This window comes from Anoplopoma fimbria, chromosome 24, assembly GCF_027596085.1.
Source record: "Anoplopoma fimbria isolate UVic2021 breed Golden Eagle Sablefish chromosome 24, Afim_UVic_2022, whole genome shotgun sequence".
NCBI classification, from domain to species: domain Eukaryota; kingdom Metazoa; phylum Chordata; class Actinopteri; order Perciformes; family Anoplopomatidae; genus Anoplopoma; species Anoplopoma fimbria.
The window spans coordinates 23,034,948-23,060,462 of record NC_072472.1 but is presented as its reverse complement, the minus strand read 5'-3'; the positions used below and the strand labels follow the sequence as shown (position 1 = coordinate 23,060,462).

The following is a 25,515-nucleotide window of genomic DNA, read 5'->3' as shown; positions in this document are numbered from 1 at the left end:
ATACAATAGTAAATATCAGTTAACAATTATGTGGCAACATACCATTAACAATTGGTTTGATAGTTTCAAATGATTCACTATAGATGGCTTTTCCTTAGTGCAGAAAAAAATCACAATAAATGTATTTCTCAATTATGCAGATTTACTGCTTCTTAAAATATAGACTGTTGCATACTTACAATATCTGCTTATTTCAACCCTTCTCCATTATTATACTGAATGGCACACATTTATTTGTAATTAGTGGAAAACAACATCCACTTTCCTGTGCAGTTAAAACATTACAGTACATGTTTTGTGTTTGAATAGCTTTTCAGTGTGACCACTATCTTTGTGAGGACACAAACCAACTCTAACTGGTCCCCCCGAACTGTCCCACCTTCCACCTCATCCTTTCACTGTCCTGTCTACTCCTCACCATGGTATCAAGACCCCAAACACAGTGATCAAAATATTGAATACTGACCAATTTTATTGAAATTAGATGTATTACTTTTACAAAACCTCACTCACATACATCAGTCTGCACAAACACTATGCTCTTCTTACAATAATTGCACATTGTTTTCAAAAAATCACGGCTCCTCCCCATGGCCATGAGCTCTGATGAGTGAGAGAAAGTGGGTGACTGGGTGGCTGTATGTTGGTGGGCTTCTTGTTGAACATCCGGGGTGTATTAACATTATGTACAGCACAGAAATCGAACAGCCGATGATCCGTAGGGACCAATTATATTTGCTTCAGCTCTCTAGGGGGAAAACTAGAGCAAGCGGGTCAAGGCCATTTGTTAAGATAAAAAGACGTTAACTATGCGGCTCCTTCCTTTATTAAAAAGTTTAGCTTTGTAGTGGTTTAGTGAAATAAACAAAACATAGAAGCAACAGTTTGGCAGTGTCATCTCTCCTATCACCTACTTTATTCACACAGACTGAAAACGCTCTGGCAGCTTTTCCTTTGCTGGAGTCACCTCGTGATTTGCAACATGCAATCTCAGACGCTGGAGCGAGATTCAATTTGGGATGAGACAAAACGCTAACCTTCAGTCAACACAAGACAAGAGTGACTATGTTACTTGGTTTCCATGACTAAAATCACCAATCCTTTTTTATAGCAGCTCCTGAACTTTTTTTGTATATTCTACTAAAAACAAAGCTCTTACAGGATAAAAAAAATCCTCCCTTTTTTTTAAACTCTACAAGGTTATTTCTCGAACACCATCATTTGACATAAAAACACATTAATGTGCAACAAAACCTTCAATCTGCGAGGAAGGAATGTGACTTGCAACATGACTCACACATGTACTGTGGGTACAACAAGACTGTGCTTTGCTTCTGAATACAAACAAGCCCCTCCTTTCGTCACACGTTTGCTTTAACATACTAAAACTACATGATTTCTTGTGCTGTAATTTATTAAAGGAGAGTCACTCAAATGGCACATTATACAAAAAAAAATGAAAGAAAAGAAAATTAAAAAAAGAAAACAAGTCAAGAGCTTAGTATTTAATCTGTTTTGAGTGTGAGGCACGGGGCAGTCGATTTTTTTTGTGTCACACTGAAAATGTGTCTGGTGTGTTCTGCAAATGAATAACCAAAGGGATAGAGATTAGATAAAAACATGTAAACCCTTTGTCCTACACCACATATCATCTTCAATTAAGGAAATCCGTCTGGAAGAATCACTTTTTCACACTGGGTGCTTTTCCTGTGTCCTTCGAGGGGATCCATCACTGGGAGGGGAGGGGTCTCTGGCGGGTCGGGGAGGTGTGGGGGGACGACAGCCTCTCTGAGGAGGTGGACGAAGTCATGGAGGACTGCAGGTGGACCGTCTTGTGGAAAAGCTTGTTGCTGATCAGAACGACCAGGGAGAAGAGACGTAGCTGGAAGTGGCTGAAAGAGTGGGAAAAACACAAATGGGATCAGTGGCTCATGCATTACAAGAAAGTATTTCTTTAAAAAGGAAAATTGTCTTTATTTCCCACTCACTACAGCTTTGATGGCGTCTTGGCCTCATTAGCGCTGATGATGAATAGAGGGAAGAGGATGGAGAACAAGCAGCCACTAGGTAGAGAATGAAGAACATAAACATTGTATACAGTAAATGCAGTAAAGGATAAATGGTAAATGGACTGTACTTGTATAGCGCTTTTCTAGTCTTCCGACCACTCAAAGCACTTTTACATTACTAATCATTCACCCTTTCATACACTGACGACAGGGGCTACCATGCAAGGTGCCACCTGTCCATCAGGATCTATCTAATCATTCATACACCGATGACACAGCTTTCGGGAGCAACTCAGGGTTAAGTGTCTTGCCCAAGGACACATCGACATGGACTGCCGGAGCCAGGGATCGAACCGCCGATCCTCTGATTGGAGGAAGACCCTGCTCTCCACTGAGCCACGGCCGCCCATTGAGCCCAAAGAGAACATGAGGTCTGTTTTCCACAGTGCACTCCTGCTCTTTTAATGATTCCTATGTGGTATTTTGTAAAATATCTACATTTTTACCCTCGTTACCCAAACCCTATAACAACTCTATAATCATTATTTTAATCTAGTTAATGCTTGACATTTGAAAACGTTTTGACTTGGGAGAGGATCCTGACCCTGGATGATGTTAGTGATTCTCGAGATGTGCTATATTCTAGCATTTACAGAGTATTTTTCTTAGATTATGTTCTCATATATTCTGTTCCCAATGATCAAGAATTAACTTCTAGTAAAAATGTCCTCTCCTTCACTATTTGTCTTGGGTTTATTACTGAAGGCACAGCACAAAAAACTGAATTTGAACAAAAAAGAGAAGAAAAAATTTAGTAATTCAAATAATAAGGTTAACAGTACCCATAAAATTAGAAACTGAAGTGTATATATATATATATAACAGGTAGAGTGTTTATATAGCCTTATTCTTCACTAGTGAACTTTTCCCCCTTTCATCTTGTGTTGTGCCAATGTTTTATAAAATACATTAAATTTATCGTGGATCAGACTGTATGAGGGGAAAGCAGTCAGGCCTCTACTGAGTCTTACCTGATGATGTATGAGGAGGGCAGGGCGGTCAGCAGAGCCATGGGCAAACCAAAGCCGAAGTAATAGGGCCAGTTCCTCTCAATATTGGACAGCCGTTGGTGCATCTCAATGCCTTAAACAAACATGAACAGACTAAGTTTTGTTTGAGTTCTCCATATAATCTAGACGATCTGGGTGTAGAATGGAATGGGAGTATCTCACCATGGTTGAACCAGCGGTACTCAAAGCAGTACAGGGAGTAGAGCAGCGACATGTGGAGGAGGCTAACCATCTGTCCAATGGCATCGATGGGGAAGAGGCTAACAATCATGCCCTAGAGGACCACAAGAATACACAACACAATGACATTCACCAAGAGGAGATAAAGCATTTTCTTGATTTAGCTTAGAGAGTTGAGATTTAGATTTTTTTAGTATTTGTTAGAAATTAATGCAAATCAGGTAGTGGTGCAAAAAAAAGTGTAGTTGATATCAGAATAAAACACCACCAACAAATGTGAAGCCAGAAAACTTTTATATATTTAGAAACTTCTCTGAATTGAGAGTCTGGGATGAAAGTGTTTGCTTGACATGCTGTAGAACTCTGGTTCATGAACAGCATGACTTTGTTGGTCAGAAAAGCCATAACAATTGCACGATGAGTGAACGTTCGGTGAATCTGGTCCGAAGTGTCAGCAGCTTTACTGCAACTGTTCATCCTCAAACTGGTGCTCTTCAGTCGTCTCACAGGACGTGAGACGACTGAAGAGCACCAGATGCAGAAGTTCTGGGTATATGTGCTACAGTTTAATTTTATTGATTGATAAACAGAGAAACAGACAGGGACGTTATTTTTAAAAGGAAGAAAACCAAGGTATCAGTCTGCATACATTTTTACCTGAATGAGGAAGAGCGCCTGGAGAAGAAGGTTGAAGAGCATGTCTGCGATGATCTTACTGACGCTGGGAAACGGCTGCGCTTTACATCCAGACACTTCAAATGCTAAGTCTGCTATATCCTGCAACAGAGAAAAAAATGCTGATATCTACACCAGTGTCAACAAAGCATATCAAGAAAAAAAAAACACATCATAAACAATAATAATTATTATTATTTTGCTTTGTGATCTCAATAGAACATGACAGGAGCTAGAAGTTTACTATAAACTCTTCTAACTTCTTCCCTTCTCCATGCACCTTGAAAGAAGGTGAAGTTGTGGCAGAAAACTCCACTTTGCTTCAACTCTATTCCAAAACCTCACAATCCAGTGCCAATAAAATCAGGTCACAAAAGCCATTTAAGAACCTTGAAGAGGATGAGACTTTGATTTGATCTATGCCTAGATTTCCGAAAAAGACCAATTGCTCCGTCATCCCATCATTACAGCCTAGCAAAGCAGTAGGGCCTAACCTGGAACCAGATGGCGTTGACTATCTTGCTGAGGACGAACAGAGGGAGAACCCAGAGGGCACTGAAGACGGAGGTCAGGATGAACTCTAACCAGGACCACACACTGCCATGGAGGGAGGGGTCACCTGGAGCAAAAACAGCTTGTTGACTGACTGGTTCCTATCGAGTCAGAGAAATCCCGCCCCAGTTTCCCTTGCGGCCATACATACCGATAATTTTTGCTGTGAGAGTCTGCAGCAGTGGGATAAACACCCGGTAGAAGAGAAACAGACTGAGCTGGAGGGAGAAATGAAATACCATAGTTAGTCTTCAACTCATGATTCCCCACACAAAAGGGTGGACTTATTAAGATTTTTTGGGGGGGCTGCAGAGAGCACCCAAACTATTTGGGAAAGTGGTCTTTAAGATCAAACAACATGGGTGTAGGTGTGTTGATTATCTGAGAGACAATGTCTTTAGCTGACATTAACAATAAGGATTGTAGTTCTATGTTTACAGAAGCTGAACGATAAATTGGGGACAACATGCTGCACGTTGTAAAGTATTCAGTAGTGTGTGTGAGTTAAGTATCTCACCCAGAACACTCCTCCGTTCCAGGCACAGCACTGAAAGATCCTGCTGGCTACTTTGGGGTCACTGAAAGAGAAAATAAAACAATGTCAATGTCGTTCACTGTTGAATATAATATGTCTAGTTAGGTTTCACATAAATGTATCTTTTCTCCCTTAACTAGAGTCAGACAGACCAATGGATGCTGTAAACACGTCTCCGTTGGCAGACTGAAGGTTTTTGGAACAGTGGATTTTACTCATCCGTATGTATGGTAACAGATTGAGAATGAGGAGAATATACGAGTTGACTGCTCCAATTTAACAACATGTTGTATTTACACAATTATAAGTTATTTTTATTATCGATAGTGACATGAGAATATGGAGTAAATTCCAACCCCTTCTTGTTTACATGTGCAAAGAGCCACAACGCATGCTCAGGGGATTTTGTTGACCTGAGTCCAGTGCTTACTTTCAAGCCATGTAAACTCACGCTCTTTAACAAAAATGCTTGTGTCAAGGTAAATATAGCCATTTGGCTAGTGGATTTTTTTGGGAAATGGTGCAAAGCATGCGAGGTGCGCAGGAAGTTCAACATGAGATTATCCTGTCCACATTTTTTAGAAGAGCTGCTACTAAATCCCATAAACAGCATGATGTATGCAGACACATATAAAATATCAATGAGCGTATCTGACTCTGGCTGAGTAAGAAAATCAGAACAAGTGCAACCAGAATAAGCAGCTTCTTCTTTGGCCTACTTGTCCGGTTTGCGCTCCTCACTCTGTGCCCGTCTCTGTGCCAGGGCCCCGCTGGCCCTTCTCCTCCGCTGCTCATCCCTTTTCTGCTGGATGCGGGCATCCAGCTTGGAGATTGTTCCAATCCCCAATATGGAGTCCTTGATCCCCTAGAGAACACACATACAGTTTTGTTCCTAACTCCTAAGTGCTTGTTGAACACAACAATTATGCCGATTCAGGTATTAAAGGCAGATCCCATCTACAATATTTTAGGACTTGATGGTTCTGAGGATGTTTTATGTCATGCATTAATCCAGAATTATATTAATATATTTCTCCGTGCTACTAAAACCACACATTTTTTTCTGCTACCTGTGGATGACTTTTATAACTAAAGTTATTTAAGGGTCAGGAGGATTTCATGACAGGTCTAAATCAATAATTAAAGGGATTTATTTCACAATGTCACTTTTCATGACAGTGGTGTTGTCACCACCCTCTCACCTTTCAGTCAACCTCTGGCCTCTTAAGCAACTAGCTCACCAGCTGCTAGACATTTAGCCAGTTTAGCTCCTGTTAACGAGACCAACAACAGTGCTAAAGTTGTTCTGAATGAACCAACTAGAGTTCTGCTGATGTAAATAAACATAGTACACAGAGACAGAAACTAACACCTCATTCTTATATATTTAGCTTAACAAAGCTGCATTTTACCTAACCTAGCTGGCTGACTAGCTAGGTGTAGCCATGTGCTTAGTTTTTACTATTTGGCGCCAAAGTGAAACAACAGTTTTAGCAGCTGCAGCTAATGTTAGCTGGATTACTAGAGTTACCTTTTTTCGAATTCATCAATTGCGGATTTATTTCTATACACAATTTATGATAACCTATTTCATTACGTGTTCTTTATCTATTTCATATTGAACACTACATAGGATGGCTTCACAAAGTCTATATTTCTACATGCAGGAGGCAGAGGTACACAATTAATGGGATAACAAAAAAGATATCTGGAAGACAAACATTATCTTTGGACTCTTTTAGAGTACAGCCAGCTCACGTTCAAGCTGATGGTACACAATGATAAAGTTCAAGGTGATAAATAGAAAATGAGGTTCTACTGTGCCGATTTGTCCTGGACACAAATACACAAGAAGCCCATCATCTTTGGAGGATTTGTTTGTTAACATTGCCCTTCATACACCATATATACATCGGTCAGAGAATGTCATGATCTATTTTTGTAGATAATATCTGTTGACACTACAACAACTATATGACATTACAGTCTTTATTAGGGTAGCATTTACATCAGGGTAATTTCATAAAAGGGTTTTAAAACACGACGATGTTGCTTTAGTTGGGTTCAACCTTTTAAATGTGGACATATGCCACCTGTTCTGCTGACTGCATGGATATTAAATGTTTTTGGAACATAATATTCAGAAGCACAGAAAACATTCTTTTTTAGCATCTCTCTACTTTTGATTTGTTAGTGCATACATGTCCTGAAAACCTACTACCCTCACTACCTACTTTATTTAGTATACCTGTACAGTCTAATGCAATTCATTACAACATATCTGCCATAAATTCTACTTTTATGAAGTTCTTACATTTTCAGTTTTTGTTAAGACTGTCAGATATGTAATGTACATTATTGAGGTCATCGAGGCTGGTGGTGTTGTTCTGTCCTGAATTAGATTCAAAGGTATCTGTAATATTTGGTCCACCCAATTCACATACATGAAAGTTGCAAAATCTTATGAACATTTTTTAATATAGATAGTACCTAATAATGTTGCCAGTGGGTATATGTCTCCGCTTTTCAAAAATAACACTGAATGGGTCCGTTAGTCTGAATTCATGTATCTGTTTCACTGTCAGTGAAATACACCCTTGTGCGTTGTGTCATACCTCATGTGTGAGTGAAGTGTATTTGTGTGTGTGTGTGTGTGTGTGTGTGTGTGTGTGTGTGTGTGTGTGTGTGTGTGTGTGTGTGTGTGTGTGTGTGTGTCTGTCTGCTTACCGTCGCAACATTGCGGAGGAAGGCCCTGACGCTGTCTGTCATCTCTGGACCAGCTGCAGATCCATCAACTGCAGAAGGAGGGGGGGCTGGCGACCTGGTGGTCAGCGCTCATGGCAGGGAGGGGCTCACCCAGTAACCTGCCACAACCAAGAACCAAGGGAATAAAGTGAGGGACAAAGGTAGTGGGTGAAATTTACAATAACCTTTAAAATGCAGCTCTAACCAAAACAAGAATCACTTTGGTATGCTGGAGGCACATTATGTTGCTTGCATTATAATATAAGGTCGACCTTGTTTACTTAATTTTCCCATCCATGTCAGCTTTATCCAATAGCATCAGCAGAATGCAGCACAATCATGCAAAATAATTACCTGTCCTTTAGCGCATCAATCTAGGCATTTCTAAATTTGGTAGTTTTTCATGCATACATAAAAATAAAAGTTTCTTGTATTACACGCAGGCTGAAAACTCACCTCTTCAAGAAGTACTACCCTGAGCCTTCCTCGTAGCACTTACTTATTGCACTTACTGTATTCGTATCAGTTCGCTGCACTTATTGAATTCGTATTTGTTTACTGCACTTATCCTATTCGTAGTAGTTTGTAGCACTTATTATATTCGTATTAGTCTGTTGCAATTATTGTTTTCGTAGTAATTTGCCTCTGCACTATACTTTTGCTCTGGTTTATGCTTTAAGATGCTTGTTTAAGAAAGGAGATGCACTTATGACTTCTGGTGACTAGTAGTTCTCTTGAATACCTATGTTGAATACACTTCCTGTAAGTCGCTTTGGATAAAAGCGTCTGCTAAATGACTGTAATGTAATGTAATGTAATGTAATGTAATGTACACAGCTTTTATTTTACTTCAAGAAATAAGGACAAAAACACTTCTGCTCGTGACACTTCTCTCCACAATGTGTCTAATTTGCCTTTAAAGTATTTCCTTTGTCTTGGACACTAAACTACAATACCACGAAAACATATGGTGGTCCTTTAAGTGCTGTTTAATGTAGAACACAAAACGAAAAATCAGAAAACAAATTAGTTTACAACTTGATTAAAAATGTGTTATAAAAGGAGGGTTGAACAGTCCTTCTGTTTTTAAGCTAACCTTAGTGAAATCAGGAATGCATAACTAATATTTGCTTAATAAATGCTCCTATTGTGCTTGTTTAACCCAGACATGGACGTGTCTGGGTTAAAACATACACCTTTGGTCGTGTTTTATACCTGGTGACAGTGTAAACGTTGATTCAGTCAGTAATGTAATAACCTCACTGTGTGTTAGCAGGCTGGGTTAGCTCAGACAGGGGACAGCTGACAGTCCACGTCAGCTTGCTGGCTCTGACTTGCTAAAAAAGTCTATTTTACACTTGAAGACACTCATTATGTAGCTTAGGTTAGCGTGATGTCTCTGTTTTAATCTGACTTTGGCTGGTTTGCTAAGTGCTCTGCTAGCTTGTCGGTGTGTTTTGCTAGCTGACCAACATAACTGAGCTGTTTCCCCACAAACACGCAGCTAAAGTCGGACAGAGATCTCGGTGTCTTCCTTACCTCAGGTCCGGGGTTGTGTTAACTTCTTTATTTCTTTTGCTCCCTTTACTGTGACAACAACAACAACAACCAGACAGACACGACCAGCAGCCAGGGCCGTGCAAAACATATTGCGCAAGCTCCGACCGCTAAGGATCATGGGAGTTGTAGTCCTCGTTGTTGGAGGATGAAGGGAGACAAACAGAGAGCCTCATAACAGTAATAAATGTTTGTGTATGTGTGTGTCATTTATTGTATTATTGAATATGCATTCAATTCAATTCAGTTTATTTTGTATAGCCCAGAATCACAAATTACAAATTTGCCTCAGAGGGCTTTACAATCTGTGCACATGAGACATCCTCTGTCCTTAGACCCTCACATCCTCTGTCCTTCCCTCACATCCTCTGTCCTTACACCCTCACCTCCTCTGTCCTTAGACCCTCACATCCTCTGTCCTTCCCTCACATCCTCTGTCCTTACACCCTCACCTCCTCTGTCCTTACACCCTCACATCCTCTGTCCTTAGACCCTCACATCCTCTGTCCTTACACCCTCACATCCTCTGTCCTTAGACCCTCACCTCCTCTGTCCTTAGACCCTCACATCCTCTGTCCTTAGACCCTCACATCCTCTGTCCTTACACCCTCACATCCTCTGTCCTTAGACCCTCACATCCTCTGTCCTTACACCCTCACCTCCTCTGTCCTTAGACCCTCACATCCTCTGTCCTTAGACCCTCACATCCTCTGTCCTTACACCCTCACAGCCTCTGTCCTTAGACCCTCACATCCTCTGTCCTTCACCCTCACATCCTCTGTCCTTAACCCTCACATCCTCTGTCCTTACACCCTCACATCCTCTGTCCTTAGACCCTCACATCCTCTGTCCTTACACCCTCACATCCTCTGTCCTTACACCCTCACATCCTCTGTCCTTACACCCTCACATCCTCTGTCCTTAGACCCTCACCTCCTCTGTCCTTAGAACCTCCTCTGTCCTTAGACCCTCACATCCTCTGTCCTTACACCCTCACATCCTCTGTCCTTACACCCTCACATCCTCTGTCCTTACACCCTCACATCCTCTGTCCTTAGACCCTCACATCCTCTGTCCTTAGACCCTCACCTCCTCTGTCCTTAGACCCTCACATCCTCTGTCCTTAGACCCTCACCTCCTCTGTCCTTAGACCCTCACCTCCTCTGTCCTTACAACCTCCTCTGTCCTTACACCCTCACATCCTCTGTCCTTAGACCCTCACATCCTCTGTCCTTAGACCCTCACAATCACATTTGTCCTTACACTCATCCTCTGTCCTTACACTCTCACATCCTCTGTTTACACCCTCACATCCTCTGTCCTTATTCCCTCACATCCTCTGTCCTTAGACCCTCACCTCCTCTGTCCTTACACCCTCACATCCTCTGTCCTTATTCCCTCACATCCTCTGTCCTTAGACCCTCACATCCTCTGTCCTTAGACCCTCACATCCTCTGTCCTTAGACCCTCACATCCTCTGTCCTTAGACCCTCACATCCTCTGTCCTTAGACCCTCACATCCTCTGTCCTTAGTCACATGCACAGGAAAAACTTTAAAAAACCCCTTTGTCTGGGAGAACGACAGAGGAGGGATCCTTCTCCCAGGATGGACAGAATGCAATAGATGTCATGTGTACAGAATGAACAGCATAACAGTTCTTAGATACAACACATTCAATGTATATGACATAAATGATTCATATAATAAGACTACTTATAATAACAGCAGCAATTATTACAGTAGAATTATAGCCATGAAAATAGGGATAGAGCATTCAGTTGAGGATAAAATATCTAATTAAGGTTTAAGTGATATTGCATTTCTTATGCACCACCATACATCTAGATGCCATTTCTGATGTTAAAAAAACACTATTGTAAACTTCAGATATGTTGACTTTCTATACAAAATGTTTTCAAATAGGTTCATACTATATAGACACTATTTTTGAACCTAAGATAAACCTTTTTAAGTTGCAAACTTGTGTATTTTTAAACAAATGTTTCAGTCAAGAAATAATTATATTGAATGAACAATTTTGTCATACTCACCTTTAGATTTTACAACTGAAGAAAAACATGCGTGCACAGCATGCTATATTCTATCTTTATTTTGTTGTATAGTATGTGTATTGTATAGTATGTGTATTTTTGTCTTGTAGTTGTATAGTATGTGTATTTATTGTCTGTGTAGTTGTATAGTATGTGTATTTATTGTCTGTGTCTGTGTAGTTGTATAGTATGTGTATTTATTGTCTGTGTAGTTGTATAGTATGTGTATTTATTGTCTGTGTAGTTGTATAGTATGTGTATTTATTGTCTGTGTAGTTGTATAGTATGTGTATTTATTGTCTGTGTCTGTGTAGTTGAGCTGCTGCAACACTTGAATTTCCCCCATGGGGATCAATAAAGGAATATAATAAGAATAATAAAAGGTGTGTTCGATTTCCATGGCTCCGCACAAGGGCCACTCCCACGAGGCGGTGCGCTGTTCAAGCCAGCATCATGCGCTCATCCCTGCTCAGATGCTGCTGTGAACTTAACACCAACACTGCCTGTGTAACAGGAGAAGATCTTCCCATACACCGATGGTTGTCTTGAGGATAAGAAATGCTCACAAGAGGAAATATGCACTTATCTGCCTGTGCATTGTTGGCTTCATCGTGTACAGATATCTCGGGTAAGTTAAATTGTTGATGTTATATCTATTCAGTTAGTGCATCTCTGAGATTGGCCGACAGTGAATTATTGGTTCGCTAAATCAAGGTAGAAATGCTGCCAAGGCACTATAAAGTATTATAGTATGCAGTATTATTTTGGTGTGACATATTAGGTAAAGTTACTATGGAGTGAAACAGTTTTACTGTACTGTACTCACAATGCACTTTCACTTGTCGTTCATAGAAAGTGTTTCTCTGGGGAAAAGAATGAGGAACTACTTTAACTATAGCACAAAGGATGCTATTGAAAAAATATATAGAGGGAAAAGTAAATGTTACATTTTAAAAGGTTAATATGTAGTGCCAAACTAAATCTGTTGAAGTGCATCTTGCCTCTAAACTCAAATATGTTCCTGCTGTGTCTGTGCAAATTTCCTACGAGCAAGTCATGTGGTCCATTCGGGCACAATAGCCTATGTGCTTTATTATGTGAGTGTGACACAATTAAACTCCTCTTCCAAGAATGCCAGCAGGGGGACGGAGCATGAGAAGGAAGGTGGGCCTGAGCGCCAACTCGTCCCAATTCACCCTGGAGGGAGAGCCCTTCCGCGTCCTCGGGGGATCCGTCCACTATTTCCGTGTGCCCAGGGCCTACTGGAGGGACCGCCTGATGAAGATGAAGGCCTGTGGCATCAACACCCTCACAACGTATGGAAAAACTACTACGGATGTGTTTCGTCTCTCAAGATTGGCTTGAATGTTAACATCCTGCATCCTTGCAGGTACGTGCCGTGGAGTCTGCACCAGCCAGAGAGAGGGGTTTTCAACTTCCACACGCAGCTGGACTTAGTGTAAGGAGTAGTACTCATGATTAATCACAGTTTGGTGCTCTCATTAAACTAAATACACATCCAACACACATCCATATAAGAATGAAAACACCTTGCCCTAACCCTAACAATATTACCTGCCCCAAGGGTGTGTTGGGAATGTCCTCTCCCTCTCATTATATCTAAGCCCCGGTGCTCTGGGGAGAAGCCAGAGGCAGAGAGGTCCCACCTGACAACGGCAGCATCTCCCCAACAACAGCAGCTTATCAAGCAATTAATTACACAGCCGGTGATAAGTGAGGAGGGATGTGACGCCTCGGCCTGCCGTTGTGTTGCCAAGCACATCTCACACTCCTCAAACAACGAGATACGGGGTCTCGCTTTGGGTCTAAACGTTGTGTTTGCATGGATAGAAACATGCTTATTGATCGTCTTCTCCATCCTCTTTCAGAGCTTATATCAACCTTGCTGCTGAATTGGGATTGTGGGTTATTTTGCGTCCAGGGCCCTACATTTCCTCTGAGCTGGACCTCGGAGGACTGCCAAGGTAGCGCTAGTATTCTTATAATTATTTGAGTAAAAATATTAACATTATGCATATAGAAACCCAGATTTTGTATTTGAAGTAGGATGCAGATTTGAACCCATAGCTGGTCCAATGCTTAGCTCTCACTAGTTTGTCCCTGTATGAATGAAATTATATTTGTAAGTGACTTTAACTCGACGACACAAAAGCAACTTGATCTGAGCCACAAAGTGCCACATTTTTATTGAGTGAATCAGGTTTTAAAAAGTCACATGTTGCTGTAAGGGAAGACTCGACCAGTGTGTGCATCTTTGTCCGGTATTAAAGACGTACTGTGCCTCCGTTGTACTTGCAGCTCTGTGACACTTTGTTTTTTCTGTCCCTTCGCAGCTGGCTCCTCCGTGACAGCAGCATGAGGCTGAGGACGACTCATCCAGGCTTCACTGAGGCCGTCAATACTTTTTTTGACAAACTTATACCAAAAGTGGTTCCACTGCAGGTCGCTTTTTGTCACTAAAGCTGAAAACAAGTCTGTTGCGGCTCCATGTCCTATAACTTAACTTGAAATATATGTTTGTTTATGTTTTTTAGTTCAAGAAAGGAGGTCCCATCATTGCAGTGCAGGTTGAGAACGAGTATGGATCCTTTGCAAAGGATGAAAGTTACATGCTGTTCATTAAAGAGGTGATTGGCTTGCTTGATTAGAATACCACCTTAAACTTAAATGAAAACACATATGTATAAAAAGAGATTGATATTGATAGAATAGATTCATTGGATGCCGTTCATATCTCACGTTCTGTTTTATTTTGAAAGGCCTTACAGTCCAAAGGGATCAGCGAGCTCCTGCTCACATCAGATTACCACAACACATTAAAGTCTGGGGGTGTGGATGGAGGTACAGTCTTTTATCAATACACACACACACACACACACACACACACACACACACACACACACACACACACACACACACACACACACACACACACACACACACATACAAACACACACAATCACACGTACAGATCACCTTATGATCTCCCGTCTTGTAGCCATCAGATCGGTGAAGCTGCAGAAGCTGAATCAGAGGGACATCCAGGATCTGAATGCTATCCAGGTGTGTATCTTACCTCTTCACACCTTTTCACTGTCTGGCACTGAATAATGAAACTCTGTCTGTCAGCCCAACAGCCCCACCATGGTGATGGACTACTGGACCGGCTGGTATGATATGTGGGGTGACCTCCACCATGTGCTCCCCCCGGAGGGTAAGGAAGGTTCTCCTTGTCACCTTTTTGTTCATGCTGACCTCTTATTTTTAATAAGCCCGGTTCATCCTTGGACTGATTGTTGGTTAAAGGGAAGTTTAGTTTTTGTGCTGCACTATTTAGGCAAAGATAAAATATTCTCTATTCCCTTTCCCACCAACAACTATCCAATAAAGGTGAAAATGAAAAAATAGATGTTAAAAAAATGTATTGGGATACATATATTAGCCCCCAATCATTATTTGAAAACCGTCTGAAAACCTGCAATGACATGTTATTTATTTTTGAATGTTTCATGCATGAATTGTAAATATTGCTTCTTCATATAGAGGTTGTTGTGTAGCCCAAAATTGCTAATATTGTGTAGTTGGCCAAGCATATTTCACAAGTATTCTGTATCAAAAACAACATTTTGTAATTAATGCGGATGATGGAGCTTGTCTCGGTCCAAATGCTGTGTGTTTTTTTGGCTGCCACCACTTTTAAAGCAGTTTTTGACAGAAAATAAATCTGCATATTCACTTTAGAAAGCCTTGGAAAAACACGGTAAAACCCAATTTTGCACCAAAACGGCACCACTTAACATAAGGCTGTTTTAAGTCTAAATGCCAAGTTTGGTTTCTCACACCCATCAAAACAGACAAGTGACTCTCTTAATAAAAGCTCATTTTGGTCTTAAACACCAGTAATATTAATGTCAAGTCACCTTGTTAACATATGTTTTTCTAGCTCACTCCCTAGTTTGCATTGTATTTATTTTCCTACCGCTTTGCTTTTTGCTTAATTGGCTATGTGCCAACAATGCAAATGCAAATGTGAAAGTCAGGACCCGCTTTTGAAATATTGCAGCCTTCTGACAAAGAGCTCAGCAGAGGTACAAAAAGATGTTGGCGACATGATTTTAACAGTGTTTTATAATTTCCCTGTTGCAGGGACCTTTATGTTTTTAAGTAGTTCATTTGATGACCAGTGTGAACGTGTTGAAACTTTTCCTCAGATATGATGTCCAGCGTAAGAGAGATTCTGAGGCGGGGCATGTCTGTCAACCTCTACATGTTCCACGGAGGCTCCAGTTTTGGCTTCATGAGCGGAGCACGCGCTGATCCTTCCTACAAAGCGTTGGTCCCCAGCTATGGTTGGTTCCTCTGTGTCACTTGCTCCGTCACAAACAAACTAGCTGTGTCTTTGATGCAAATGTACTTTTTTTTTTCTTTTTTTTTCTCCATGTTAATGATTAAGCACTACCATGGCGGAGCTGGAGAATATGCTCCCTGCTGTCCACAGAACAGCATTGACCTTAAGACCCAGCAGGTGGCAGCAGATGATAGTAAATCTATGTTACACTGTGATGTTTTTCAGATTATGACGCTCCCTTGTCTGAAGCAGGGGAGTACACTCCAAAGTACCACCTCCTCAGGGATTTACTTACTCGATACAACAGTAAGTTAACACAAAATTGAAACGCGAATGAAGTATGTGATCATGTGCTGTGACCAACCCCTACGCCTGATGTTGTCTTTGACCTTTCTGGAGGAGGAGGCAGTTTCCCTGACATGCCGGCCCTTCATTACAGGGAGTCCTATGAACCTGCTATCATGTACCAGCACCTGTCATTATGGGATGCTTTGAGCTTCACTGAGGGAGTACGTTTTATGTAAGATTATCTATTGCCTATATTTGTTAAAAGCAAATGCACATTTTGCTTTTCTCTCTAGTAGATCAATTTATGTTATTTTGTTTTCTGCAGCCATTCAAGTCATCCAAGCCATTAAGCATGGAGAATCTACCTGTGAATAACGGGAACGGCCAGTCCTATGGATACACACTGTATGAGACTACCATCACCAGTGGAGGATTACTGAAGTCTGGAGATAATGTCCGAGACCATGCCCTGGTGAGTCCTCATTGTGCATGATCTCACTCTAACACGTTCTCATTCCAACTCGCCACACTGAGGCTTTGTCAGACCCTTGGCATTACTTTCTAGCGCACTGGGTAGCCCAGATCTCAGTTGTAGTAAACACATGGTTAAGTTTGTGAATTCAACAAAAATACTTTCTTTAGGCAACAAAACCACTTAGCAATCAGGATGTCATTGCCCTCTATTAAACAATTTCATACATTATCATCCTTGATATGTTTGTAGTTGCTGAAACTGAATTGAAAGGACATTTTGGGAAATATTCTTTCTTGCCGCAATTTAGACGATAAATTGCAATACCTCTCATAGGCCGATACACAGTATTTACAAAACAATGTGAAGCCAGCAGCTGGTTAGCTTTGCATAAAAACTGCAGGCAGGGAAAGAGCGGGCCAAAGGAAAGAATTACAAATTGGTGATTTTACAGGAGATTATTTGCCGAACAATTACTTGACCAGGTACGGTGACTTCTTGAAGTTAGTGTTAGAAATCAGCAAGGACTTCCGATATAGATATAATGTGATTATTAGCTAGATTTAGAAGTGCTGAGGGGCAGGTTTTGATACCATTGGAAAGAGTCAGGCCAGCTGTTTCCCTTGGTTCCATTCTTTTTGCTAAGCTAACTGTCTGATAGATATGAAAGAGGTAAAATTCTCAAAGCTAATAGGAGTATTTCCAAAAGTGTTCCTTTAAAATCATTAGGGGCTATCAGTGGTCACTTCATGTTGTTGGTATGCCCACAGTACACATTTCAGGACATGCAGCACATGGAAGCTGTGTAAGGGTGATGATTGAAACCTAAAGCCACCTTTGAGATATTTAATTCAAGTGAAGCAGAGTTTTTGTGTTATGTATTATAATAGTACCTATTTGACAGCGATATTTGTCCTCATAGGTGTTTGTAGACAGAAGCTACATTGGCCATTTCAAGCGTCGAAGCCTGGAGCTGGCGGTTCCTGATGGTAAGGTATGGGATCAAGTTGGACAATGTCCAATAAAAGTAATTCACAGTTATCGGGCGTGATGGATGCTGAAGTGTTGACTGTTAAAACTTTCAAAAGACATAAAAGCAATCAATCCCTACAGGGACAACGTAGCTTGAGTTTATTGGTGGAAAACTGTGGACGAGTTCACCAGGGAAGGGACCTTGACAAACAACATAAAGGTGATTGACAAAGAATATGAAGTGCATTGCTATGCCTGCTGTCAAGCACTCAGTGGGTAGCGTACAAGCCAATTTTGTTTGTGTTCTTGCAGGCCTTGTGGGAGACATTTTATTAAACAATACCCCCTTGCGGGATTTCACAATGTACAGCCTGGATATGAAACCCAGCTTCATTGATAGGTTTGTAGGCTTTATTGAATCTAAAGCATTGCATATCACTTTCATTACGCTGTAATAGTGTGTTTGAAGTGGATGCCTTATTTCAGTCTTTATCAGGCACCTTGGAAATCTCTCCCTGACACTCCCAGCTTCCCTGGATTTTTCATGGGGAGGCTGTTTGCCTACGGGTATCCAAGCGACACGTTTGTGAAGCTGCCAGTAAGTGAAATGAAAAGTATAGTTTTGTGCTATGTACATTTTTGTGCACTTTATAAAAAAATATTTCATGTATACATTGTAAAACCAAGACATTTTCTTTGGGTCCACAGGGCTGGGAGAAAGGTGTTGTGTTTATCAATGGGCTGAATCTGGGCCGCTACTGGTCGATTGGGCCCCAGCAGGCTCTCTACCTCCCCGGCCCCTTTCTCAACAGTGGAATCAACCAGGTACAGCTGTGCACAAACCAGCATTTATTAGAGGAATAGTAACTTTCTGAGAGTTAGATGATATGATTGATACCACTCTCGTGTCTGCACTCAATGCTACCGCTAGCCTAGCTTAGCATAAAGACTAGAAACAGGGGGAAACAGCTACCCTGGCTCTGTGTGGTAACGAAAACTTCCCAACAGCATCTGTAATTCTCATTAATTAACACGTTATGTGTAATTCTTCTCATCCGTAGTCACTGCGTACCCGTAGGAAATAGTCAAAAGGCAACAGGTTGTTGTTGTTAAATTGAGGTTTTTGTACAGATCAAACAAAGATGTACAACATGTTGAGAGCTTTAGAGATGCTGGTGCAAGATTATTTCAACCTGAGCCAAGCTAGCTAGCTATTTCCCCCTGTACCCAGTCTTTATGCTAAACTAAGTTAAGCTAACCTTACTGGCCTTTGGCTCTAGCTTCATTGTTTTGTACAGACATGAGAGAGGTAACAATCTTCTTTACTCCTTTTCCCCTTGCAATTAAATTATGATGGACTTGAAAGATTCATTTTACATTTAACTAACAATGTGTGAAAACACAGCATGAGCCAAGCCTCAAAGTGCTAACTTTTTTCTTCTTTGTCTCTCACTTTTTTTCTGTTGAAATTGATAAGGTCATTGTGTTTGAAGAGCAGGAGGCTGACTACAAGGTCCACTTTGAGGATACGCCTGATCTTGGCATGGCAGCAGACATCCAATGATTGTCATCACTGCCTGTATGGGCATTTGTGTAAAAATGTGTCTTTTGACAAAGTGCTTATTACATCAGGTCAAACCTTCAAACTCAGGGATATCTATATTAAAATTAAATCATGGCGTTTGTCTGATATGTTACCTTAAAAATCTACATATACACAGACAAATATTAAAAACAGAGAGAGGCATTTTTGTATGGGAGCAGTTTATAGCTATATACATACAGTACCTTCAGATACAGTGACTCTTTACACGTAGAGCAAAATTACCAAGCATATTTCCTTACCCATGGATTTCCACTTAAAGGGTAATACATTTTTATTTGATATTTCTGTTAGTTTGTATTGCTTGTGTGAATATTCTGCAGAGTGCAGTTAATGAAATCTTCTGTGAAACAAAAAAAAACATTTATGGGATAATCTGAGCTGAGGCATGAGTGATGTGAACAGCTTTTCAAATGAAACACAAGCAGCATTGTAGCAACATCAGACCCCAATCTTTGAGTGAAAGGTTCAAGGTTTCAGATGCCTGTCACATTGATAACTGACCAAACTCCCAACAGCCACAGAGTCTGAGAACATTAGCGTTTGTAAGCGTGCCACTGCAAGTCAATGGGGTATGAAATCATCACTTGCAAGCCAGCCATCCATGGTGGAAATAATTAGATTTTGTAATACAGCTATTTGAAAGGATGCACATCCAATTTTTAGAGTAATGGCTTCGTATCCCATTGACTCGCACATGCATAGCTCACGACTAACAAGTGACTGGTACCAGTTATGCTGAAACAATAAATAATTCTACTGAGAAACCATCAGTTCACTCAGTGGGATCTTAATTAGCTTATATGCAGATGACTGTGAAGTGAACAGGCCGCTAGGGAAACTGAATCTTCTTTTTAAATATGAGTAGACCTCCGTAGTGTTACAGCATGTCAGGAATAAACAAGAGCTTGGAGTATATGACTGTAAGAGAAGACGTTGCTGTTAAACTGCAATAAATCATTGTTCCGTGCTTTTCAGTGCATGTGTGCTCATCGTGTGCAGTGTGACAGCTGAGCATGTGTGTTGGGGAGTAATAGGACTCCTAATTAGTGCTGGGTTCAAGGTGCTATCTAAATAGCTCAGTGTTGTACAGTACTAGTGGGGAGGGCTCAGATCCCCTCAGTGCAGTCTGTCAGTCAGTGCTGACTCACTTAAGACAAGGCCCCTTTTGTTCCTCCAGGCAGCCCTGTCCCCGACAGCCAGCTCGCCTCAGAACAAAAGGGCCCTATTTAATGCTGATTGGATGGTTGGCTGGTGTTGTCTGCGCTCAGAGGGCTCTTTATTGCTTGCTGTGCCATCTCTTCCTGCAGTTTCAATCACGTAACATTCTTTGTCTTGGCTCCCCGAGGAGACCTCAGTGGGCGAGCTCCTTTTGGCAACGACTACCGGTGTCTCGCATCAGCCAGTGCACTGAGCAGCACGTTTTTGTGCAGTTGTGCTTTGATACTCTGTGGTCTGTTCAAGCACAAGGCTTGTGCTGCCTCCTGGGCGAACAGGTGTGCCTCCATTGGTGAAGTACGGCTACTGTGCTGTGCTGTGATGATGTTTTTGACCCTGGCTATTGCTTTAAGGAGCTCTGAGGTTGGTTTGAATCCACATAGAATCCAATGTAGAAATGCCTCTGAAGGAACAGACCAAGAAACATGATTTGTGTTAGAAGCAGTACTTTTTATCAACTAGACAAAAAAAGAGCGCCCAGCCACGCTGTGAGCTAAATGCTAACTGCGGCATGCCAACATGCTCACATTAGCACTGTTAGGGTACGTGTTTGCTGACCACGTTCACCATTTTGCTAAATTAGCATTTTAGCATGCAACATTTGCTATTAAGCACTAAACATGAAGTTCCGTTGAGGCTAATGGAACTACCATTTGTTTAGCAGGTATTCGGTCACAAACCAAAGAAGCGGACAAACTTAAATTTTGACCTGATGATGGCACTATAGGAAAAGTCACCATAGTCGTTAAGATTTATTCTCTGGAGAACATCAACACTTGTACAAAATATTAAATCAGTCCAGTAGATAATGAGATATCTCACTAAAAAACTAAAACATGAACCTAGTGGTGACGCTAAATGAAAGATCAGGGGGTCATCAAAGTCGGTAGGATTCATCCTCTGGGGACAGCGAAAGGCTGTACAAGCATTCACTGGAATCCATACAATGGTTAAGATATTTTAGTTTGGGCCAAAGTGGTGGACCGACTCACAAAGCAACATTGCCACCTTTAGAGCCACTTTGCTAGTGTGGCTAAAACAACTTGGGATAACCAATCATAACTAAATCTGCAGGTGACCATCCTTTAAAAGAAGTTCTGTAAAGGTCAGACATCTATTTCAAGTAAAGGTCCATATCTCATTGTGCACATACGAGTAACGATGCTCTTCATTTGGCCCATCCCCCCCAAAATAATCAGTGTGGAAATGCAGCAATTTGCATTTCTAAATCTGTGCCATTACCTGTGTCAGATGAAGTATGTCATATCTCCACATTAGAGTCTGTAAATCCCTTCTTGCCCTCATTTACGAGCACAGGCTTCTCTGTCCGTGTGTGCCATACTAATACCTGTGGGTAAAGAAAAATGGATGGAGACAAGGAGAAATACAGCCAGTATGATGAAACACTAAAACTAAAATATTTGGCTCGCTGTGCTGTGCAGTTGTAATACACTACATCATACTTGCTACATAATGTCTAGAGGCAGAATGTAGCATATATTAAATTAGCTAGGAGCGTAGAAGAGTTGGCTGTAAGCTGACAGTTTATTGACTTTAAGAACAAGTTGTTATGACAGCCAGGGATCTCAAGAAACATTCTCTTTCACCAGCAGCATTTGCAGAAGCAGCTTGTTTTATTGCCAATTCACAGGGGTCACACAACAGCGTCGTTTTCTTACCTTAGTGCAGTTAGCAGCTTTAGGCTCCAAATCGCTGAGAGTGACCAGCTCCTTTAACAAACTACTCTCCTGATAACCTCCCTTCACTCCACGTAGCTTGAAATAAGCCTGAGGCTTGGACAGAATGAGCCGCAGGTTCACAGCAAACCCAGCCATGTCGATGGCGAAGGGCCGGTGTGGGTCAAACACAGTCTTCCAGCCGTACACCTTGCCCAAGGTGTTTACTTTGGGGGACTCATATCGCAGGCCACCCACAAAGGCCACCGGCCACACCGACACCTTTTTGGTGGAACGCATCTGGTAGTTGAAAACAGAGACACTCATTTGAGGCATTTTCAAATTCCATGAATCCCGAAATGTAAAGTAAGAGGTCTGTGAAAGGATGAGGAGATTTTGCATTCTTAGAGAGAAATTAAGCTCTGCATCATGTTTTGCTTTGCAATATATATCCTTACCTCCTCAAACAGCTCCAGACTGTACGTGTTGTCATCGTCTGCAAAATAGACAATCCCAGACTGGCTGCTGTTCAGGCCAAAGGTCTCCCGGAGCCACCGCAGGGCCAGATTCCTCTGTATGGTACCCCGAGGTATTCGGGGGTCCCTAGTGTCCCCGCGTATCTTATAGTTCCTGGGCGTCTCCACGTTCAGGTGGGTGTAGTTGAGTCCTGTCTCCTGGAGGAGACGGCTAACCAGTGTGGTCCTCCTCTGTGAGTCCTCCACCAGGATCCAGTGCAGGTTGGGAACGTGCAGCAAGGTGTTGGCCAGACGTGTCAGCTCTGCCTTCTGCACCGGCCGGCTGTAGGTGGGAGTGATGACGTGGATGGTGGGCAGGACGTCGGACCACGGTGGGGGCCGGCTGTAGACGTACTCGGTGCGCACCACCTCCACGATGTCCCTGTTCTGAAGGGAGCAGGACTCCTTGAGGGCAAAAGTATTCCGGGAGTTGGAGCGACCATCCCGTCTGTCATCTAGCCAGGAGGGGAAATGATAACAGTGAGCCTCTGTGTGCTGACAACTACAGTTGGGACCTTGTGCTACATGAAGACTGAATCATGTTTGTCCTACACAAGACAGTGTGGACTCTCTTTAGTCTGTCAATAATTTGATGCTAAACGCTCATCATATAAGTAATCCTCTGTATTACACTCTGGCCTTATGGCATTTTAGCAAAATGGGACATTTTCTCCTGAAGTTAGAACACAGATTCATCAGAACTCTAGGCCAAACGATTTTTTGCGCCTAACTTCTTTGTTTAGGTCCACCAGCACATAATGGAGGTGCACCAAAAATTTGAACTCCATCAAAGATGTTGGGTCAGGAGGATTAGGCATCTTACTGGTGTGCGGCAGTGTAGCTGTTACTGCCACCGATGATGTCGGGTCTGGGTTGGGCCTTTTGGGCCTGGTAATTTTTCTTGCCAGAAAAAAATTAAATAAATAAATAGTGCTCTTCCTTTCGATTTACCAGTATGTTTCAGGGGCTGTGATGACGCTCGGAGAGGAGTACATGGTGCAATTTCACACACAGCTGTACCCCTGCAAATTTTTCATAATCCAAAGTACAATGGAAAGATCCAGAGATGTGTTAACTTCTTGGTTAGTATAACAAATACTAATGAAAAAAAAACAAACATTCACGATCTTTTACCTTACCCTTTCGTGTAGCGAGCAGAGGAGTGATGGCGCTCTGGTGCCAAACAGTAATGAGCAGTGTCCAAGGCAACACGATCAACACAATGGCGACGATGTCTCGTCTCTTCGGCATCTCCAGTGTCAGACCTGAGTCATGCCTCTACCTGTGAGGCATATAACACATGATGTGGTGCACAATCATAAGAACCGGAGAGCCATGAAATGACCGACAAGCTACCAAAAAAGGCGTCATATACATTTTAAAGTAGAGTTATATCTCTTATATCATATCATATCATATCATATCAAATGACTGATTTAGTTTTATCTTTTGTACATTTTATAATTTTTTTGAGTTTCTTGACTTCAGTAAATTACATTTTAAGATGCTTATTTTTTATTTGATATAGGGGAACATATTTAAAATATGTAATTCTTTAAGTATGTTGTATAATATAATATAGAATATGTTTGAAAAATGTTTTGTTGTTCATGCTTTCAAACATGATGGACATGTATGGTTGTATGGTTTGTATGTATGGTTTTGTATATTTTATAGTAATTTCTTAAATTCAGTAAATTACATTTTAAGGTAGTTCATTTTTAATTTTATATAAGGGAACATATTTAAAATGTGCCATTATTTTAGCATGCTGTATAATATAATATATGATATGTTGGAAATCATTTGTTGTTGTTTATGCTGTCAGACGGACGGAGAAATTATGTGAAAAGCGTTTTTCACCAGAATCCATTCAGTCGTTCCTTTTTAAAGGAAACATTCACTGCTTTTAGAGTTGTATTTAGCATGCTGTCCTTAGCCCTTGAATGAGCGATGAGCTGGTTGACTGAGTTTCCCAATCTAATGGCCCATCGCTATATCTGAATTGCATTTTTAAGTCCATATATGGTCGTCTATTGAGCGTCAACACACTGCGGCTGCAGGGCACAAACTACAAGGAAGGAGGCATTGTGTTAGGAAGCAGTCTCAGCCTGCTGGAGCTGCTGCACAGCAGAGAATATAGGTCAGAAAATGCTCAGAGCTTTCTTTTTTTTGTCTCATTGGAAAGCATACTGGTGTATTACAGAGAATGTTTGAGCTCATAATTTGAATAGGGCTTCAGTGTGGCTGAGAAAAAGGGTGGATAGAGGTTGAGATGTTGTGGATTCACTCTCATTCAATTTGCGAATATAAATAGATAGCCAGGCCTTATATTACATACATGCCTTATAATTTCCCGTTCCCCAGTTGATGCAAAACTCTGTCCTTGTGATCTTGAGCGAGTCACTGAACCCCACATTTCTCCTGATGGATCGGGCGCTGCTTTGCTACAGCAGCTCACTCTTGATAAAAGGGCTATGTAAATGCAATCAATATTACCATACCTATGTTTATAGCCAACACACATGGTCAATTCAGGGACTGAGGCTCTGTATGAAGAGGCCCGGAGAAGAGGAGGCCGTGTGTCTCGGCGGTCCAGTTCAGCCGATGATCCCTGCAGACAGAAAACAGGAACAGATTAGAATCTGTTTGTCGTCTTTTTACATGGGAAAAACAAAGAACATAAATCATGAAGTTTTTTGTAGATTTTTCTGTCTCTTCTGTCTGTTGAATTTGTTCTCGTGGTTATGTGACCTGCCCAGAGGTTACTATGTGAACAGTGATGAGTCTTTGATCGGGGTCAGTCTAGACAGAATTTGCAGGGCAAATGTTTTAATAATCAACTGTTTATCTGTGTTTGTATGCTTTGTGTATGATTCATTACCAAAGGTCGTTTGTGGTGCATCTCGTTTCAGGCAGCTTACAGCCAAGCAGTCTAAAAGTGGTTCAACTGATATTTGTTTCGGCCATACAGGCTTGTGTGCGGATGAAGGTCGGGAAAAAAAATGCTGATATTAGTCATACTAC

General features: G+C 41.4%; 3 protein-coding genes across 3 annotated transcripts; 1 reads left to right on the top strand and 2 right to left on the bottom strand.

The window, feature by feature from the left end:
* Positions 1-458: 458 nt before the first annotated feature.
* On the bottom strand, positions 459-9,424 carry ei24 (EI24 autophagy associated transmembrane protein). The gene is made up of 11 exons (XM_054625860.1): positions 9,306-9,424; positions 7,749-7,885; positions 5,741-5,886; positions 5,004-5,064; positions 4,638-4,704; positions 4,429-4,553; positions 3,917-4,036; positions 3,242-3,353; positions 3,041-3,152; positions 1,989-2,063; positions 459-1,892 (listed from the first exon to the last, which is right to left on the bottom strand). The coding sequence occupies exons 2-11, from the start codon at positions 7,788-7,790 to the stop codon at positions 1,730-1,732; spliced, it is 1,023 nt and encodes a 340-aa protein (XP_054481835.1). The 5' UTR covers positions 7,791-7,885; positions 9,306-9,424; the 3' UTR covers positions 459-1,729.
* Positions 9,425-11,911: 2,487 nt separating this feature from the next.
* On the top strand, positions 11,912-19,040 carry LOC129113139 (beta-galactosidase-1-like protein 2). The gene is made up of 19 exons (XM_054625299.1): positions 11,912-12,003; positions 12,506-12,691; positions 12,766-12,834; positions 13,265-13,360; positions 13,730-13,838; positions 13,931-14,023; positions 14,156-14,237; positions 14,395-14,459; positions 14,526-14,610; positions 15,608-15,745; positions 15,970-16,050; positions 16,144-16,253; positions 16,358-16,504; positions 17,427-17,498; positions 17,618-17,696; positions 17,789-17,876; positions 17,963-18,074; positions 18,185-18,301; positions 18,954-19,040. Exons 1-19 carry the CDS (start codon positions 11,912-11,914, stop codon positions 19,038-19,040), a joined length of 1,908 nt encoding a protein of 635 aa, XP_054481274.1.
* Positions 19,041-21,558: 2,518 nt separating this feature from the next.
* b3gat1b (beta-1,3-glucuronyltransferase 1 (glucuronosyltransferase P) b) lies at positions 21,559-23,739 on the bottom strand. Its single transcript, XM_054625302.1, has 4 exons — positions 23,628-23,739; positions 22,432-22,943; positions 21,977-22,273; positions 21,559-21,645 (listed from the first exon to the last, which is right to left on the bottom strand). The coding sequence occupies exons 1-4, from the start codon at positions 23,737-23,739 to the stop codon at positions 21,559-21,561; spliced, it is 1,008 nt and encodes a 335-aa protein (XP_054481277.1).
* Between the last annotated feature and the right edge of the window lie 1,776 nt (positions 23,740-25,515).